At 38.7% G+C, this 18321-nt stretch overlaps 3 protein-coding genes across 5 annotated transcripts; 2 read left to right on the top strand and 1 right to left on the bottom strand.

The window, feature by feature from the left end:
- Window positions 1-157: 157 nt before the first annotated feature.
- LOC103987929 (alpha-galactosidase 3) lies at window positions 158-7438 on the bottom strand. The gene is made up of 15 exons (XM_009406399.3): window positions 7105-7438; window positions 6807-6865; window positions 5407-5463; window positions 5287-5321; window positions 4261-4364; window positions 4014-4086; window positions 3810-3868; window positions 3646-3711; window positions 3487-3570; window positions 3341-3405; window positions 3145-3227; window positions 2739-2829; window positions 2317-2375; window positions 1188-1328; window positions 158-415 (listed from the first exon to the last, which is right to left on the bottom strand). Exons 1-15 carry the CDS (start codon window positions 7284-7286, stop codon window positions 302-304), a joined length of 1272 nt encoding a protein of 423 aa, XP_009404674.2. The 5' UTR covers window positions 7287-7438; the 3' UTR covers window positions 158-301.
- Window positions 7439-8271: 833 nt separating this feature from the next.
- On the top strand, window positions 8272-9105 carry LOC135676365 (uncharacterized). Its single transcript, XM_065187473.1, has one exon. The coding sequence runs from the start codon at window positions 8404-8406 to the stop codon at window positions 8947-8949; it is 546 nt and encodes a 181-aa protein (XP_065043545.1). The 5' UTR covers window positions 8272-8403; the 3' UTR covers window positions 8950-9105.
- A 5062-nt stretch (window positions 9106-14167) lies between these two features.
- On the top strand, window positions 14168-18282 carry LOC135676364 (CBL-interacting protein kinase 18-like). 3 transcript variants are annotated; one of them, XR_010514255.1, is made up of 4 exons: window positions 14168-14350; window positions 15490-17130; window positions 17521-17899; window positions 18027-18282. XR_010514255.1 is itself a non-coding variant. In XM_065187470.1 (3 exons), the coding sequence occupies exons 2-3, from the start codon at window positions 15815-15817 to the stop codon at window positions 17597-17599; spliced, it is 1395 nt and encodes a 464-aa protein (XP_065043542.1). In that variant the 5' UTR covers window positions 14168-14350; window positions 15490-15814; the 3' UTR covers window positions 17600-18019. The 3 variants fall into 3 exon arrangements, 2 of the variants coding, with proteins under 2 accessions (XP_065043542.1, XP_065043543.1); XM_065187470.1 differs by lacking the exon at window positions 18027-18282 and having other exon boundaries at window positions 17521-18019; XM_065187471.1 differs by lacking the exons at window positions 14168-14350; window positions 18027-18282 and adding an exon at window positions 14357-14559 and having other exon boundaries at window positions 17521-18019.
- Window positions 18283-18321: the final 39 nt, after the last annotated feature.

Raw genomic sequence — 18321 nt, 5'->3', positions numbered from 1 at the left:
ACTTGTTGTTCCGTATTTCCACATGTAGGAATCTCTAGTGAGAAGCATATGCTCTAAACCCTCATGGTCTTCTTTTTTTGTCTTCTACAGTTTGATTAGCCATTAACATTCACCCGAATCAAGTTGATGGTTTGGAGTAGACGACAATGCCTGTATATGACCTCAAACACTACTAATGCTTCTACTCAACAAAGACATGTTGGACTTAAGCGTCCTGTCCACTTCAATTCGATTTCAAGAATCCATAAGAATAATGACACGATGTCCTGTGCAAGATAGAGCATGGTACGGAGAGAGACTATTACATTACAACGATGGAAGTCGACGCCGGCGGTGAGAGGATGAACATTTTGCAGTCATGAGAGTCAACCTCGGCTCCAAGTCTTCCAGCCATGTTTCCTTCCAGGGTCTCATGCTGTGTTAAAGCAAGACTAGATCAGTTAAACATGTAGCCGATCATGTTCAATCATGCAGCAAGAATAGAGAGGAAGAAAAGGAGATAAGTTTGTATAGCTAAGATAGCTTTCCTGAATTGACAATTTCCTGTTTAGGACCAAACAATAAGTATCATGTTCAATCATGCAGCAAGAATAGAGAGGAAGAAAAGGAGATAAGTATAGCTAAGATAGCTTTCCTGAATTGACAATTTCCTGTTTAGGATCAAACAATAAGTTTGACGATGTGAACAAAGATCGTTACTACTAGTGTTGAACTCGCTACAAAACCTCCCCAGTACACCACCAATGGTTGATTGCCTTACCATTGTTCAAACCTTTATTTTCGTCTAGGAGATATTTACCGATGAAACATAGGTTCAGAGTATACGTGAACCATTGACCTGATATGGTAAATTAAACTGCAAACTGGACCTAATTTGTATCAGTGGTTGATACGGCTGCCCGTTTCAGATGGACCCCAGAGCAGGTGTTGAGTGATCCTGAATGCTAAATCTAATAACTCTAACAGGAAGACTTATTCTGAATAGCAAACCTTCAAACTAGCTATCACTGGATAGATTGAAGTCCCACTAGAACTTGCTGTCGATAGGACACATGAGCAATTTGCATCATATGATTAGTTTATTTTACTCTATGATATCCTTTAAACATTGATACAGGATCATTTATGCAAGTACATAAGCAAACAAGATCCTGCAAGCTACCTTTAGTAAACAAAGTTACACGTACCTTCCACAAATCCCTTACAGAAAAGCAAGTTGTGTTGTCGAGACCAAGTGTTTCCCATGTAACAGTAATTGTGACAGCTTGGGAACATCGGTTCCATAAAGCCACAACCAAGCGGTTTCCGGAAAGAGGACCAGCCCAAACCTGGATTAAGACAAGCACTTTTAAACAAATATAAAAGAAACACAAACAACAAACATAAATTCATGAGCATTCAGTAAAATAATATAGTCAAGATCATGTGCACATTAGTCAAGTGGTATGGTCACGCCTCGAGTTTAAAACAAAAGCACCATGAACATCATAATCGATTCAAACCAGAAGGCAGCTCAGTGAATGATGTTCCATCATGCAGAGTCCGAGAAGTGTGTATGTAGACAGCCTTTAACTTTTGCGAACGAAGAGGATGTTTTGGTGATTTGAACTCTAGTTATCCATGTCAGAAAGGAGCAACCTTATTAATCTTGCCAAGGCCTGTATTTTATAATCAACTAAAACATAAAAATTTTAAAAAGTAATGCACCGGTATCATTTTATAAGGTTAGTTAACATTGTACAAGTGCAGGTGCCAACAAAAACTGAAGGAAATAAGTACAGAAAGGTGTCTAGACTACAAGTTGTTCAACAACATTAAATAGAAGGAACAAAGAAACAGAGTTGGTCATGAAAATAATTGAAGGATTAGATTCTGCTTCAAACATGGCTTAGTACTACAGTCTGTGGGACAACTAAACTCCTACACCTATTAAACATACCCTTCTACTGCAGCTTCTGTATGTACATGTCAAACCATTGACTTTCATGTTCATACAACTGATGCATGTAAAATTTTCAATGTATAGCTCACATATGAGCAAAGTACTCCTTGCAAATTAAATATAATTACAGACCCCACCTCCCCCCTCCCTCTCTCTCTTTTGTCTTCATTTTCATTGAGAGTATTTGGTTTATTAAAAATATTATCATAATCTTCTTTTAGAATATATCAGAGCTAATGATTTTGGTTATTCTTGAAATAATAATAAGCTTGTGAATGAATATTTAAGAATTAACATTTTTGCAGTTTTTAGCTGTAAAAACTGTAGAAACAGCTGGTATATAAGAAAATTTAAGGGCATTTCACAGCTGCAACCTGACTGCATTCATCATTTCCTTCAGACAAAATCTTCCTTCCTTGAACACCAAGAGGATCTGCAGGAAGAAGAATGGAGTTCAACCGTTCGTTAAGAAAGAATCAATTCATGATGCTTTACTAAATTAAAGAAAAATTCATTAGTAAGCAAAGATAAGTACAGGTTCAATAATACTAACCTTATATAGACAGATATATAAAAGTCAAATTTGACATGCTTTGGTGTACAGTAGAATTGATAGTTCCCTAATACAAACTAAGGACCTACTTGAATACTAAAACACCATGCAATATTTCATCCTTCAGATACAACATACACGAATTTTAATACTCATCCAGTGACTTCTGATGATTCACCTAAAGAGATTTAGTGGGGAATGAAGACTTGTATGAGTTAAAGAGACCAGCAAGAAAAGTGTTACCTTGGTTTACAGCAATAATTTCTTCATTGCTTAAGATTTCAAATGTTTCAGCAGCCATATTTCTCACATCACAACCTAGCAAAAGAGGAGCCTGCAAATGTTGGTAATGATCAGGAATGTTAAGACAAAGTAACTGAGCATTAAAATGATGGCTCAGAGCTTCGGACATTCTTTTATGCAACCAATGGCCAGGTTGGATAAAATTTTATCTGCAACAACACTTGCATCACAGAACATATTCATCTCGATGCTATTGAATATCCAGCAGGTACTTCAGCCATATTGAGTTAGTCAATGCCTTAAATTTGAACCAACAATGTCTACCATGGTGAAGATAAAGCTATGATAAAATACTGTTGTGAGCAAAGAGAAAAAGAACCAATAATTGGTCGGATATAAAAGTGACCTTCATCAGAGCCCAGATGCTAAAATGTGAACGATACTCTGCATGGGTCATGCCACCATTGCCAACCTCTAACATGTCTGGGTCTGTCAAGGAGGCAATATGTATAGGCAAGTTATGACAGATTAAACAGTAATTTGATTGAAGATCAAATTAGGGATTACATCATACAGAAACGGATTTAATTAGACCAATGTACCATTCCATCCACCAGGTCCCGCATAAGAAGCCCATTTATTATTTAGATCAGCAATGGTAGTCATGCTAGAAATAATCATAAGCTTATCAGTTATCCAAATGCAACATTTTAAGCCTGTATGAAAAAATCTGGGAAATAAAACTTACCTTACCCATGAGTCACTGATATCATCTGTTGTCCGCCAACTATTCCCAACTTTTTCAGCCCATAAGGCCGGATCATCTACACCCCTGCAAAAGAAAATAACTCTAAGAGTAATCCGCATGCTGAATACAAATGTCAGCAATCAAGAAAAAGAAGTTTACCATTCACAAAGAGAGTAGAAAACAGCGCGCCCAGTGGAATTTAATGCATCACGCATTGGGGGGTAACTAGAAAAAGGAGTTATCATAGAAAATCCAAGTTTGCCAATAAATGATATCTGTTAATTAACACATATATGACTGTAGACATGTAAGATTAGTTGTACCGTTTCTCTGGTTTTATTCCCAAATTGAAACAATTATCATACTTTAAATAATCAACTCCCTGAAGAATCAAGCAAATAATAGCATCAATACACAGTAAATAGTTACATAAGGAAAAAAATTCCATCATAATATAAGGCTCATTAGAAAGAAAGCCAAGAGTTTGCACATTCAGAAATTCCAATGAAGAATGCAGTAATACCCACCCATGAGGCAAAAAGATTTGCATCATCCATTTCATGGTATAGGGATCCAGGTCGAACTTGACATGTGAACATCCTGAAAATTTTCTTTGATTAAGAGAAAAATTTCTAGGAGAGAATGATTAAGGAGTCTGAGTAGTATTATGGTTGAGAAACCAGCTATTAGTTATAATGTCATAGAACTTTATTTTCCTCATAAGGACCTAGCCAATGTCCTATACTTAATTAGCTTAAGTAGTTAACATCCTACCCAGCATCGGAATAGATACCAAGCTTGAGGCCTTTTTGATGCACATAATCTGCTAAAGCTTTGATGCCTGAAGGGAAAGTCTGTGGATCAGGAACCAGTTCCCCCTGAATATCCAAAAAAGTTGGTATGAGACAACTTAAAATGTGTGTGGAGGTAGGAAAACAAGCATCAGAATGCAGGCATAAAACACACTCATTTTTGAGCAATTATCCTACACAAGGGATGACACAGGAAATAGATCCACAGCCAAATCACTGAATACAGGCTAATTAGAAATTTCAATCATGAAAATGGATATGGAGGTTTATAAATTATCCAATGTACTGGAGAACTATAATGATTTTTCCTCTTCCAACTTTTCCTCTTCATTTATGACCTGATGGCAATAATTATTGAGAAATCTGATATCATGCTTAAAACTTGAATTTAAAGTCTCCATTTCGAGGATAATCTGAGTAGACTCTCATTTTGATTGATTAAAAACTTACCAATTCTAATTGAAGTATTGAACATATATATTTAAAAGTATGCGAACAGATCTGCACCTGGCGTATCCAAGATATGAGAACACAGAGCATACATGATTAATTAGCTTAAGTATGCTCTGTGTTCTCATATCTTGGATACGCCAGGTGCAGATCTGTTCGGCAAATGGTAGAGCTGCAGACTGTCCCATGACTTCCTCCAGATGATAGTGGTATTGTTCCTGATAATCTAAAATGCAATAGCCCCCAATTGATTTTCATGTACTCCATGGACTTGACAGGGAAAGTGCCACTAGTTAATTTAAAATCAAAACCTATACTTTAGCCTTTCACAAAGGAGAAGAGGGACGGGAAAGGGGCCATAAAGCATTTTGATTATGGTTAAATGAACAATTTAACAATACATCAATGCAGAGTTATTAACATATAATTTCCATTTGCGTTCCAAATAAAGAAAGCTCATATATATAGGATAAGGTCAACTACTTAAAAGAATATATAAAAAGAGAATGTTTGGAGAGAATAACAGTATAAAACAAACCTCAAGATTTCGAGTTGCAGAAGACCAACAATCATCTGTTTGAAAATATGAAAGAATAAGGGTATCGAAAAGATAATGAATTTGGATAGTCAATGGTGAGAAGGTCAATTCAGGAATTACCTATATTAACGTAGTTGTAGCCTAGAGCAGCCAGTCCAGTCGAAACGAGAGCATCAGCTGGAAAGCAACAAACAACAAATTTTGCAACTCAGGCTAAGCAATCTATCCATCTACTATTTGATGAATTACTCAAAGTCCACTGAGAAATTGTCAGCAAGAACAATATATACTGTGAAAATCTAGGTAACAAAAATCTGAAAAGTAATACATGTTATGCCACAGTGACATAATATAGTGCAAGTGATATGCACGGCTAAGTCATGCTATTATGTCAGCAAGAAAGCAGCAGAGGCACTAAAAATGATTTATCAGGAGTTTCTTACAAAAATTTATATGCAATGCATTTTGACTACTTTCACAACATATTACAACCAATGTGGATTATGTGCTTGCTTTACATATATAATATGAATGCCCCACTTTTTATGCAAAAGCAAACCAAAGATTGCATCATAACATCTGAGCACATGCTTAGCCCATCCTTGATGCACCTCATGTCTGTCATCGAGATCGGATGAGTTTCATCCATCATTGATTAAGTTGCTATGTTTTGCTGAGCATTGCACATGTACTCCATGGCTAGTGCTAGTCAGTATGCACCATCCCAACATAAATTGCGCTTATGAAGGTGTGCCAAAACAGTGTTGGCACAGCCTAATCCTGTAGGAGTCAGCACATCTGGTGCTTGGCATGAAGGCATGACGGAAAATATTGTGATCTACATTTTATAATTCCAACAATACAACAACCATAATCAAGAACAATGGTTTTAGAATCCTCTAAATTGGTCCCATGTTCCTAGCAAAAGAAAGTTATAGGCGATGGATGTCTTGACTTTCTCTCCGGAGGAAATAAAACCTACAACGTCGGTGGATGCATAGAAATCTTCACCTCAATAGTTGTCATTTAGAAGCCTTCCTGAGCTTGAGAAGAATCTAGGAAACCGGTAGAAACAAGCTTCTCTTGTTTAATTCGTAAAAAGGTTGGCCATGAAAATAGGCTCTCCTTCTCAAGAAACAGACCACCAAGTTGTATCTGTTTTGCTTCTTTCGTGATACCGATCTTAGTATTAAATAACTTACTCAATATCCTGGTAAAGAAGAATTCTTGCTTTAATTTTAAGCATGAACCAAAGATTTATGATATTTGGAACATTTTAAGACTATAGTTAGAGAATGGAGAAAGTTCCATATAGGAGTTCAAGAAGGAGTAACAAACAAAAACTTCTGACCCACTTCGATCTTTTTTTAACTCCATATGTTCAACCGAGATTACTTTATGGTTGCCAACTATAGAATCTATTAAACTATACAAATTATTTGCAAGAAAAAAGAAGAAGGGCATCGATTGATCATAATATGCACCCTATCCAAATAAACATAGGCGATCGGTGGTCAGACCTGTTTCCTTGATGACCGTCTCGTTGATATTGCAAGCGAAGAAATTCCAACTGTTCCATCTGCATCCACAAAATTCCCTTCGTCAACTAACTTATCCAAACCAATGCCAAATAGACGAAACCCACGAAAACCAAAAACCATCAATTCTTTAGATAAAAGAGTCGATCAAGAACCCTTTCCCTATACGAAGATTTGGAAGACGAGAGCATTTGCTTCACACCGAGATCAAAATCCGCGTAAAACCGAACCACGAAACAAGGGATCAAGAAGAGACGAAGAAGGAACCAAAGAAGCAGACCCCATCTGTGGAGTCCGAGCCAATCCGTTGTCGAGCTGCAACTTCCCGTAGTTGGAGGTGTCGAAGATGTCTGCTACGGCGCTCGGCCGCCCGAGTTCCTCGATCAGCGGGGTCAATCTCTCCGCCGCGGCCGCGGAGAGACCGAAGAGGCAGAGGAGGACAAAAACGCATGTCGAACCCATCAGCCCTTCTTCCCCCTCCTTCCCCGTGTCGGAGAGCAAGCGTCGAGAGGAGGCGACGGATCAATAGCGGAGGCGGTGACCCGACCGCGCTCGGTAGCCGTCGTCACGGGGAAGTACTCGACTTCCGTCACTGCTCGGTGGATGTAACCCGCGGTCACCGGGACCCCGCGTGGAGCGAGCGTCCCTTAACAGAGAGGACTTATGGTTGATACGGGTCCCATTAAAACCGGATGCGGATCCTGATCCGATTGATTTTATTAGGCCCCTATTATTATTATCTTATGACATTTTAGACAATTAATGCATGGAATTAAAAATATGGTCGAGCAATTACTATTTATATTTTTTTTTCTTTTTCCTGTATAAATATTCCCATCATTATGAAGAGGTGGAATCCAATATCTATCACTTCATCTGAAATAAGATGTCCACTTTATAATCCGCATTAAATTACTTGATATTTACATAATTACAGTCAATCTCGATCCTTATCTGTATCAATCACATTGCACGAATGTCAAAGCTACCTCAAAATTTTCCCTTCCAACTCATCACTGGCCGCCATGTGTTCACCTAACTACGTGGATATAATAAGATCCCAACTTATCAATGGATAGTAAGATGACACGCGAACAATAATTAATGTCGACCCCACTGATAGCATAAGATGAGACATCATGTTATTGGATGTATTGTTGAGGACGAAAGGGAGTTGCTTAAGAGTGCAAGCCTTCCCATGGCAGGCATCGCAATCATGGCTACCCACTCGAAGAGAAGAGAGAGAGAGAGAGAGAGAGAGAGCTGTGCACGTCTGCAAACATGCAACCCACCACCACCCTCTCTTATGTATAAGAGAGAGAGAGAGAGAGAGAGAGAGAGAGAGAGAGCTGTGCACCTCTACAAACATGCAACCCAGGTCTTGATCATGGCTACCCACTCTCTCCATGAGAAGAAGTACGTGACCACCACCACCCTCTCTTGTGTGTATACATAAACATGCATGTCTATGTCGAACCCCAACTTAACTGCAACTTAGAGATCCTTGAGAAAGCGAAACAAAGTAGCCATTCCATAGCCTCCTGATCACCGGCAGCGCCCTCCATCGACAGTTCCAAGGATGATAGACTTGGTTTCCTGCGACTCGAAGCTACTCCGGACATGGAGGAAGCTCTCATGGCTCCTCAGGCCGCCCTTCAAGCGGTCGTTCTCCATACGAGCCTTGAGGTTCCGAAGCCTCAGCCGCGGGGGGGAGAGGAGGAGCTGCTGGAGCGGCAGATTCCGATCCTTCCGGCTCACCCTCTGCACCTCGAGGCAGCCGGAGGAGCTGGACAGGCTCGGCGAGCTCCGGAGCATGACGGAACGAGATCGGTTCCGCGCGCCGTTCCCGTCACCCATCACTCCGGCCTACGTCAAGCTCGCGAGTCTCCAGCCGAGGGAGCCCGAGGTGGAGGCGGCGTGCCGGAGCTTCCGGAGCTGCCTGGCGGAGATGCTGGCGGAGGAGGGCAGGGTGGAGGATCTGGTCAACGTCGAGGAGCTGCTTCACCATTGGAGCAGCTTGAGGTCGCCTGCTTTTGTTGAACTGGTGTGCAGCTTCTACGAACAAGTATGCAATGAGTTGTTTATAGGCAGCGAGGAGGAGGAGCTGCTTCATGAAGACTTGTGAAGGACACATATTTGTCTTCCTTCAATAATATTGTGGACTCCATACATCCTCTTATTCTTTCTTGCAATTATTTCTAAATGATTCCTGTGAAGATTTATGAAAGATATGATCATGTATTTATGTTGGATGACTATATGTTATACAATCTTAATTCTATGTTTTATTGTTAGGTAAAGTGTCTGTATTTTACAGATAGGAAGAGAATTTAATAGTGTTTTAAAAAATAAAATAATTATATTAAATAATATATTTGTACCTATCTTATTCTCCAAATAAAGAGGTGTTTGTGATGTGTAACATGATTGAATTATCTAAAGAGGCAATTCTTGATATAACTATTAACACTAATATGATCAAAATATCTAAAGAGGCAATTCTTGATGCTAATATAACTAAACTGTTCGAAGAGGTGTTTGTGATGCCAACATGATTGAATTATCTAAAGATCTGACTCCCGACACCAACATAGTCGAATCGACTAAAGAGGTAGCCCTTGATACTAACACGACTAAAACACCTAGGCTCCCAACATTAACACATTTGAACTACCTAAAAGAGTGGCTCCTTACACAAACATAGTTGAAATGCCTAAAGAGATAATTCTCAAAACTAACATGATTGGATTGCTTGAAGATGTGACTCCCAACACTAACATAGTTGAGCTACGTTAAGAGATAATTCTTGACACCAATACAGTCAAACCACCCATGGAGGTGGCTCGTGACACTCATATGATTGAATCACTCGAAAAGATAATTTTTGACACCAATATAGTGTCATGGATAATTACTGTGCACCTACAACATATTTGTCAATCAATTTGTCACTTTTATTTGTTTATACATATGTTTGATAATGTGTTTTATGTTATTTTTATTTTTTACTTATAAACTATGAGTAAGAATATTTTGTAGGGCTATAGAGTGACTGCTCAGTAAAATAGATAAAATTGCTCTAGTATGGCCGAGATTTATATGTTATGACTTATTTTCTATAGGTTACGATATGGTATGAAATGTTAGTCATCTCAATACCCTAAAACCACCTAGGTGGCATAAGGTTATATAGGAGTTTCGGTAGTGTTGGGCATTGAATAGGTTCACAAGTTTGCATATAAAGCTTATAGGGACTTGTCAATATATTTGACACCTAGTGAGTAGTCATTTATGGACTTAGTAATTATTTATTTATCTTCTAAAGTATTTGTTTTCTCATTCCTCTTTTTTTTTCTCTCTTGCATATCAAATGTTTATTAAATTGCTTATAAAGATGCACTCTTTATAAGATATCGAGACTTATTTATCGCTCATATTTGGAACTAATCAAATTATTATTTTATAGATCCTTCAGGACTTGAGCGAGATTACAACTAGGTTAACCCTTTACAAATAGATAACGCAAGGGTATCTTATACCTTAGGTAATTTCAGCTAAGTTTGTGATATTTTGATATTAGAGCAAATAAGCAATTTGAGTAAATAGTGAAAGTTGACAATCTCGCCATGGTGAAGCACCATGACAAATCGATAAAGATGGAGCAAGTCGGACCATTGCCCCAAGTAGTTGTAGGTGGTTGCAAGTACAAGCTCACTCTGAAATTCCTAAAGTTGCTCAAGAGGAGCGCAACAACAAAAATGGTTATCGAGAAGTTGGATATTCTCTGCGAGTAGAGCAAATGCAATCTGAGGTGTCAATCCAAAAGAGAAGCTATAAGGGGAGGCTTTATAACTATAGAACCTTAGTTTGATGTTCTCGAAACAAGTCTAGAGGAACTCTATCGAAGCCAACAAAAGCTTCTTGTGATAGAAGACTCATAAGAGGAAGCGAAATCTTAGATTAACAAGGTCGAGTCTTAAGTTGATTAATTAATGGAAGACACCAAACACTTCATGCAACACCTACGCAAGTTATGATAGAACTCACATCTAGGATTATACTGCTCACAAGGGCTCTTAATGTATGAGAAAACAACACCTATGTTAATTTGTCACAAAATTTGAGGGTACGCAAGTCTCGTTACTATGGGGGTACTAGGGATACAAAAGAACTCAAGAATTTTCTTTTCAATATGAAATAGTATCTCCATGCATGCTACGAGGCTCGATTATAAAGAAATCAAAGTTTTGTTAGCAACCATATATCTAACTGGGGACGTAAAACTTTGATAGCAAACACATTGGGAAGAAATCCAACAAGTTTGATGTTAAGTGGCAACATGAGAGGATTTGAAATAAGAGTTAAGAACTTAATTCCTACTCAAGAACATTTAGTTCATCATAAGAAGGAAGCTAAGACAACTCTGCCAAAGCACTTCTATTCAGGACTATGTAAAGCATTTTTCAACACCGATGCTAGAGATACAATATATGTCTAAGAAAAATAAGTTATTCAGCTTTCTCAATGGCCTGAAGCCTTAGGCACAATAAGAATTGTATCAAAGTGATCAAGGCAATTACAACTGTAAAAAGGCTCTTCGACTTTGTTTCCTTGGAGGACTTGAAGAAGAAGAAACAATCTTTAAAAGATTACCCATCTAAGTATTCCCACGGGAAGGAGTCCACAATCAAGCAAAAGAAAAAAAATTTCACAAAGTGTAAAGTTCAAAAGGTAAGATCTCAAAACCTAGATGGGAGTAATATATTTTTGAACATATTGCAGGGTCAAGTAGGGGAGAACGTGAAGAGAAAGTAATAGAAAATAAGAAGCAGTTAGCTGATATACGTAGACATCAAGTAAAATAGTTGAACAACTCATATGATGGTGGACACAAGCATTACCTATAATTTTATTGTCGATCAAGAAGTAAGGCGACTTAGGTTGAACCTAGAGAAGAGCCTAAGTCAAATAAAAGTTGTGAACTTGAATGTTAGCAAATATTCGGATTGGCAAAGGGGGTCTCTGTCAAAATCATAACATGGAGTGGAAGCACAAATGTGATGGTTGTACTATTAGACGACTTCCAAGTAATCCTTAGAATGAAGTTCATGCACGTGATGAAGATGATGCTAATATCATTCCTAAACTCTCTATGTTTGATAGGAGGTGATGACCCATGTGTGGTTCTAGTTTATTATGAAGGAATTGATCACCCACAACAAATATCAGCTTTGCAATTGAAGAAAGAGGTGTGAAAAGATGAATTAACTTTTGTAGCGGTTATAAAACTGGAGACACTTGGTATAAAACCCACTCATGAATCTATTACGATGGTGAATATTGTGAAGGAGTTTACAGACATTATGTCACTTGAGTTGCTAAAAATTCTATCATCACATAGAGGTATAGATCACCGAATTGAGTTGGAGCCAATAGTGAAGCCTCTAGCGAGACCACCATATTGCATGACCCCTTTAGAGTTGGTATAACTTAAGAAGCAGCTAGATGAACTGCTAAGCAGGGTTCTCGTATGCAGTTTAAAAGTATCATTAAGTGCTTTAATTCTCTTTCAGAAGAAATAAGATGAGAGCCTCCAATTATATGTCGATTATTGGGCCCTAAACAAGGTGACAGTGAAGAACAAATATCATATCCCACTCATCGTAGACTTTATGCAAGGTAAAGTATTTATCCAAACTTGACTTTTGGTCGGGGTACTGGCTAGTGTATATAGCTAAAGACAATAAAACGAAGACCATTTATGTGACCAAGTATGGAGCATACAAGTTTTATTAAGGAGTATCTAGATAATTTTGTACTCATCTATATATTATACTATAACTTCCTTTCCAAGATCAAGGATAGACTGTATAGTAATCCTCGTATAGTAATCTAGATGCAACTGATTAAAGAAAGTAAGACATAATGATTTTGGGTCTAAGAATAACTTATCTACACCAAAGGAAATAATATAGTTTATATTTCCTGAGCGGATAATTTGATGTATGAACTCTTGAGAGAGTCTCATGATTCTTACATATGGGTATTCACCAAAGGTTGACTATTGTGAAGAGGACCTTCCATTAGTCGAAGATAGGGACTGATGTGAAAGTATATATTCAAACGTGTCTTACTTACCAATAAGATCAGTAGAACTACGAAAGCTAATAAGAGTTTTGTAAGCATTGTTCATACTAAAAAGGTCGTGAGAGTACAATTCCTTAGATTTTATACCAAGCTTGCTAATGATATAATGGTGGATTGATATTCATAGTGGTCAATCGATTTTAAAATTATGTTATATTCATTGCTACACCAATACACTACTCAACGGAGGACATGACAAAATTAATGATAAAGAAAGCGGTGAAGTGATAGGGAGTTTTGTACAATATAATTAGTAATCGAGAAACATGATTCTTAGGATAATTCTAAATTAAATTATTTAAATTATTGAAATTTGATTTATACTTCTCCACAATTCTTCATCCTCAAACGGATGATCAAACTAAAAGAATAAATTCACTATTTGAACAATATCTTCGACATTATATCAGTATCAATCAATGGAATTGGATGAAGTTATTGGATATAACTCAATCCTCCTACAACTTACAATGAATCTTTTCATCCAATAAAGACCCTTGGAGATCATTGTTAGATAATCAACTTCTCACACTTTAGCGATTGATTATACTGAGAATAACCCGTTAACATATAGCTATACAAAGAAATGATACTAAAATACTATAATAAGAGCAAATCCACACAACTTACTTCCGAGATGTGAGGATGGCGATAATTTCGGTAACAAATTAGGATGACAAATAATGTATTCGTATAACATAAATTAGATTATCTCAGTACTATTATAACTATTATAGTGATAAAGAGTGAAAAACCATTAGCATCTTTCGACATGTGCTGAACAAACGAGTATAATTCTATCATCTTCTCGATAGTAGAGTCACGTGTACCTGAGGTACGTGTTGGAGAAGTCACGTGACGTATTTCCGCAACGACGGAGAGGATCATTGGACCGAGACAAGTGTTGGCACGGCCGGTGGCGGTGCCGAGTCGGTCGGCGGCTCACCGAGCACAATGCGCCTCTCCCAATCAATTATAGTCACAAAAGAAAGGAGAAAGTATTCCGTCGATATGAGACCGTCGAAACATTTGATGTCTACTTGACCAAAGGGTCCTTTAGATGTCACCTTCATGACCGAGTCAACTCGATACAGAAGGTGGGGGGTATTTTGGTAATTTAACTAACAGGTGATGGGAATAACGGAGGAATAATTAAGGAATCTTCGACGACCGAGGCAATTAAAAGTGGGGGGTGGGGGAGGGGAAGGTGATGGTCCGCGTTCTTCCTTTTGTCGCCATCATTGATTGGCTTCCAATTTCGCTTTCTCCTCTCCTTTGTTAGTCAATTCGCCACCTGATTCACAGCTAGCGCCCCTTGTGGTTAAATCTCTCGGCAACTCTTGCAGCGCACTGTCTCGGCGTTGCCTCTCGCTCGGAAGGTACCGTTTGCGCTTTCTTCCCCTCGGTTCTTCCGATTTGGTGGATGGTTTTTCTTCAGATCGTCTTCCACGATGTTTTCTCGCATCGTAGTGCCGAAAATATCCCATTTTTGTGGCATTTTTCTTTGAAAGATTTGGTTTTGTTGGATTCCGTATCGGTTCGCTCAAAATTATAAAGATCCGATTTTCACGGCATTCTTCCTTGGAAGGTTTGATTTTGTTTTGATTTTTTCTCGCTTCAAATGTCTGTTTGGTTCAAGATTTGTTTTTCTAGTTCTATTTGCTGGTACTATTGTTGTCTGATTATTATTTGACTTGCTTGCCGGATGCTTCTTTATAGACCGCTGTATAAACAAGAATCTACATTTATTTAGCTTTATCGGCCCTCTTAATCTACCATGTTATATTGTTATTATTCAATTGTGATCGTTTTTTACTTCCTACAAAGGATCTAATGGATGGTTAGATTGAAAATCCTGCATTTGCTATGTAATCTATAGCCGAAGTCTATTTCCATTGCTGTGAAGCATTGGTTTTGCTGTATATATTTTGCTATTTAGATTGACTTGCTAGTTCTTACATGTTGAAAGGACAAAATTAGAACATGTTTGCTCTATATTTGGTGATGAACCTCATACTTTGTGTAGTTAGTTTATCTGCTCAAATTTTACAGGACAGTTGATAGGTATTAGAAAAATGAGAGTAGTGAGTTTGGATGAATAAGTTGAAACATAGAGGTTAAGGAAGAAGACACTGTTTTGGGAAAGAAAACTAAGATAGCAAAGGGAAATCGAAACAAGGAAAGCCACAAGAAAAGAAAAATGATGCAAGAAACTCTAGTTTCTTTCACAGCCATCAACCATCTAATTAGTTTCTGCTCAAAAGACAAGTAAACAACCTTGTCCTTCAAAAGCCAAGTAAACAAAACCTTATTTATGTACCATTACATTAGCGCAGTGATGCATCAGTATCCAAGTATTTTTAGCATTTACGGAACTAGTGGGTAAACCAAGCTTGATCCTTTGATGACTCAATTGAACCAACTCAGACAAATCTTTTAAACTGTTTTTGTTTCGCTGCAAGTAGTTATATCTAATATGGAATTAAACTATAGTTTGTGTTTCTTTTATGATTTCCAGCTGAAATTTGGAAGACAAATATCAGGGAATGCAGAAAGATGTGTTTGTATGTCAAATCCCCGTCTAAGGTATACAACAGTGTTGCCCAAAATGAGGTCTCTGTGGTTGCCCCAGATGACGTTGGAGTGCACATCGATATCCAATCCATGCTTGATGCACAACCAAACAATGGGGCTATAAGTGTTCATCTGGCTCTTGTATTTTATGACCTTGTGGAAGACGGTTGAGATCAACTGTGCCGAATTCCTTTGCATTGTAGAAAGCATAGATCACCCTAGCAGGGGGGAATAAGACACTGTTTTTTGGGTTGTAGCTATATTAGAAAATGGAAACGCAAAATAGAGAAAGTGTGTTGATGCAGAGGTATGAAGTCGGGAGATTGCTAGGGAAAGGAACTTTTGCCAAAGTTTATTATGCTAGGAATGTGAGAACTTCCCAGAGTGTTGCTGTTAAAGTCATAGACAAAGAGAAGGTCTTGAAGGTTGGGCTTATCGATCAGATAAAGCGAGAGATTTCTGTAATGAGATTGGTGAAACACCCAAATGTTGTGCAGCTTTATGAGGTCATGGCTACCAAATCTAAGATATACTTTGTCCTGGAATATGTAAAAGGTGGTGAACTTTTTAACAAGATTGCAAAAGGAAGGCTCAAAGAAGATGTTGCACGGAAATATTTCCAACAGCTGATCAGTGCCATCGACTTCTGCCACAGCAGAGGTGTCTATCACCGTGATCTAAAGCCTGAAAACCTTTTGCTTGACGAAAATGGAAATTTAAAGGTTTCAGATTTTGGCTTAAGCGCTCTTGCTGAGTCCAAACAGCAGGATGGCTTGCTCCATACGACTTGTGGTACTCCAGCATATGTTGCTCCTGAGGTGATTAGCAGAAAAGGATATGATGGTGCAAAGGCTGATACCTGGTCTTGTGGGATCATTCTGTTTGTTCTGATGGCTGGTCATCTCCCTTTTCATAATTCGAATCTGATGGAGATGTATAGGAAAATTGGGAGAGCGGATTTTAAATGCCCTGTTTGGTTCTCATCCGATGTTAGAAGACTCCTTGTACGAATTCTTGACCCAAATCCTAATAGTAGGATCTCATTTGCAAAGATTATGGAAACTCCTTGGTTTAGAAAGAGACTTGATGACAAACTATTTAAGAACTCCAAGGAAACAAAGGAAACTGATCCTTCTCATGTTGATGAAGAGTTAAGTTCCTCTGGTAGCAACATGGCTGAGGCAAAACAGGAGACGGGAAAACTTGCTACGTTAAATGCTTTTGACCTCATCTCTCTTTCAGCAGGATTTGATATTTCAGGTTTGTTCGAGGAGACTGACCACAGGAGAGAAGCAAGGTTTACGTCTGATCACCCAGCGTCTGTTATTATCTCAAAGCTGGAGGAGATTGCCAAGCTCTTGAAGTTAAAAGTGAAGAAGAAGGATCAAGGGGTACTAAAAATGGAAGGATCAAAATCAGGGCGAAGTGGCGTTTTGGCCATTGATGCTGAGATCTTTGAGGTTACTCCTGAACTTCATCTGGTGGAGATCAAGAAGACCGACGGGGATACTTCGGAGTATGAGAAGCTGTGGAAACAGGACATTAGACCGGCCCTGAAAGACATTGTTTGGATGGACATGGCAAGGTGATCAGCAGCAACAACAGCTCTGACTTGATGAAGTTATCTAGGTTCTTATGCAGGAGGCAGCAGTATAACTTATCTAAATAGTCTCTTATTGCTATCTTTGTTTAGTTTGTCACCTTGCTGTAGTGGGCATTTTGCTTCTGGTAAACTTGTTCAGTGTGGTAATACTTATCTTCCTATAGAACATTTGTTTCAATGAGCTCTCTATATGGATCAAAGTGAAGAAAAATAGTCCTCACCATCTCAGAAATGAAACCTGCTTGTGGATCTGACACTAAGAAACATGCTCCTTGCTTATGGTTTCTTAAATTCTCTTCCTGTTCAATTACATCTTACCAAATCTTTGCATGGAAGCACTTTGGACTGACATAGAACAATACATGGTTGCAGGAAATATGGCAGTAGTCCTCACCACTTTGATTTGTCCTGCATCATGAACCCGCAAGCTAGCTCTGAATTGGCTGATTGAGATTGATGAGGGTGGCTTAATTGTTGTCACTCTCAAACAAGATCTCGAGTATGATGTAGGTGTGCAAATTCATTTCCATTAGCAAGTTGTGGATTGACATGGGGAAGCCTTTTATGGGATTAACTACAGCGTGCTCATTATGAAGCGAACGGACCACAGGCTTGACAGGGCAATGGAAAGCCGCCACCACCATCACATTTATGTACCTGGCCATGGAGGCAAAAGCCCCAAAGAAAGGGCAGCTTGACCTCCTTCGAGGGAAAAGCAAAAGATGAAGACGGAGTGCTCACGCTCCCACATGTTGTTGTGAAGCCCCTCTGCAACTTTATTGCCACTTGAACCGTCTCCCTCTCTCTCTCTCTCTCTCTCTACTGTGTGCAAAACGTTGCAAGTGCTAATAACATAAAAATGACTGGGTTTCGTGCAGTGTTCTTCGGTGATGTTGCAATGTGACCCATCTCATGTTGAAGAAGCGAAGACTCCAAGGTATCGGGCAAGAACCGAAAGCAAAGGTGTCTGCGTTCCATGTCCCACAGGCAAGGAAATGAATGCCTCCCTCTTCGAAGATGGGCAAGAAGAAGTCGAGAGGGTCCCAATCCTTAAGTTGGACTGCGTGATTGCTCGCAGACTTCTCCAACTACTTTCGACGCGGAACAGAATCCAAGACATGGAGATGGAGAAGCAGACTTTGGTACGATTAGATACGGCACCAAGATATGCCA

This window comes from Musa acuminata, chromosome BXJ1-6 (assembly GCF_036884655.1).
Source record: "Musa acuminata AAA Group cultivar baxijiao chromosome BXJ1-6, Cavendish_Baxijiao_AAA, whole genome shotgun sequence".
Taxonomy (NCBI): Eukaryota; Viridiplantae; Streptophyta; class Magnoliopsida; order Zingiberales; family Musaceae; genus Musa; species Musa acuminata.
The sequence above is the reverse complement of the archived record's forward strand: the minus strand, read 5'-3'. Positions and strand labels throughout refer to the sequence as shown.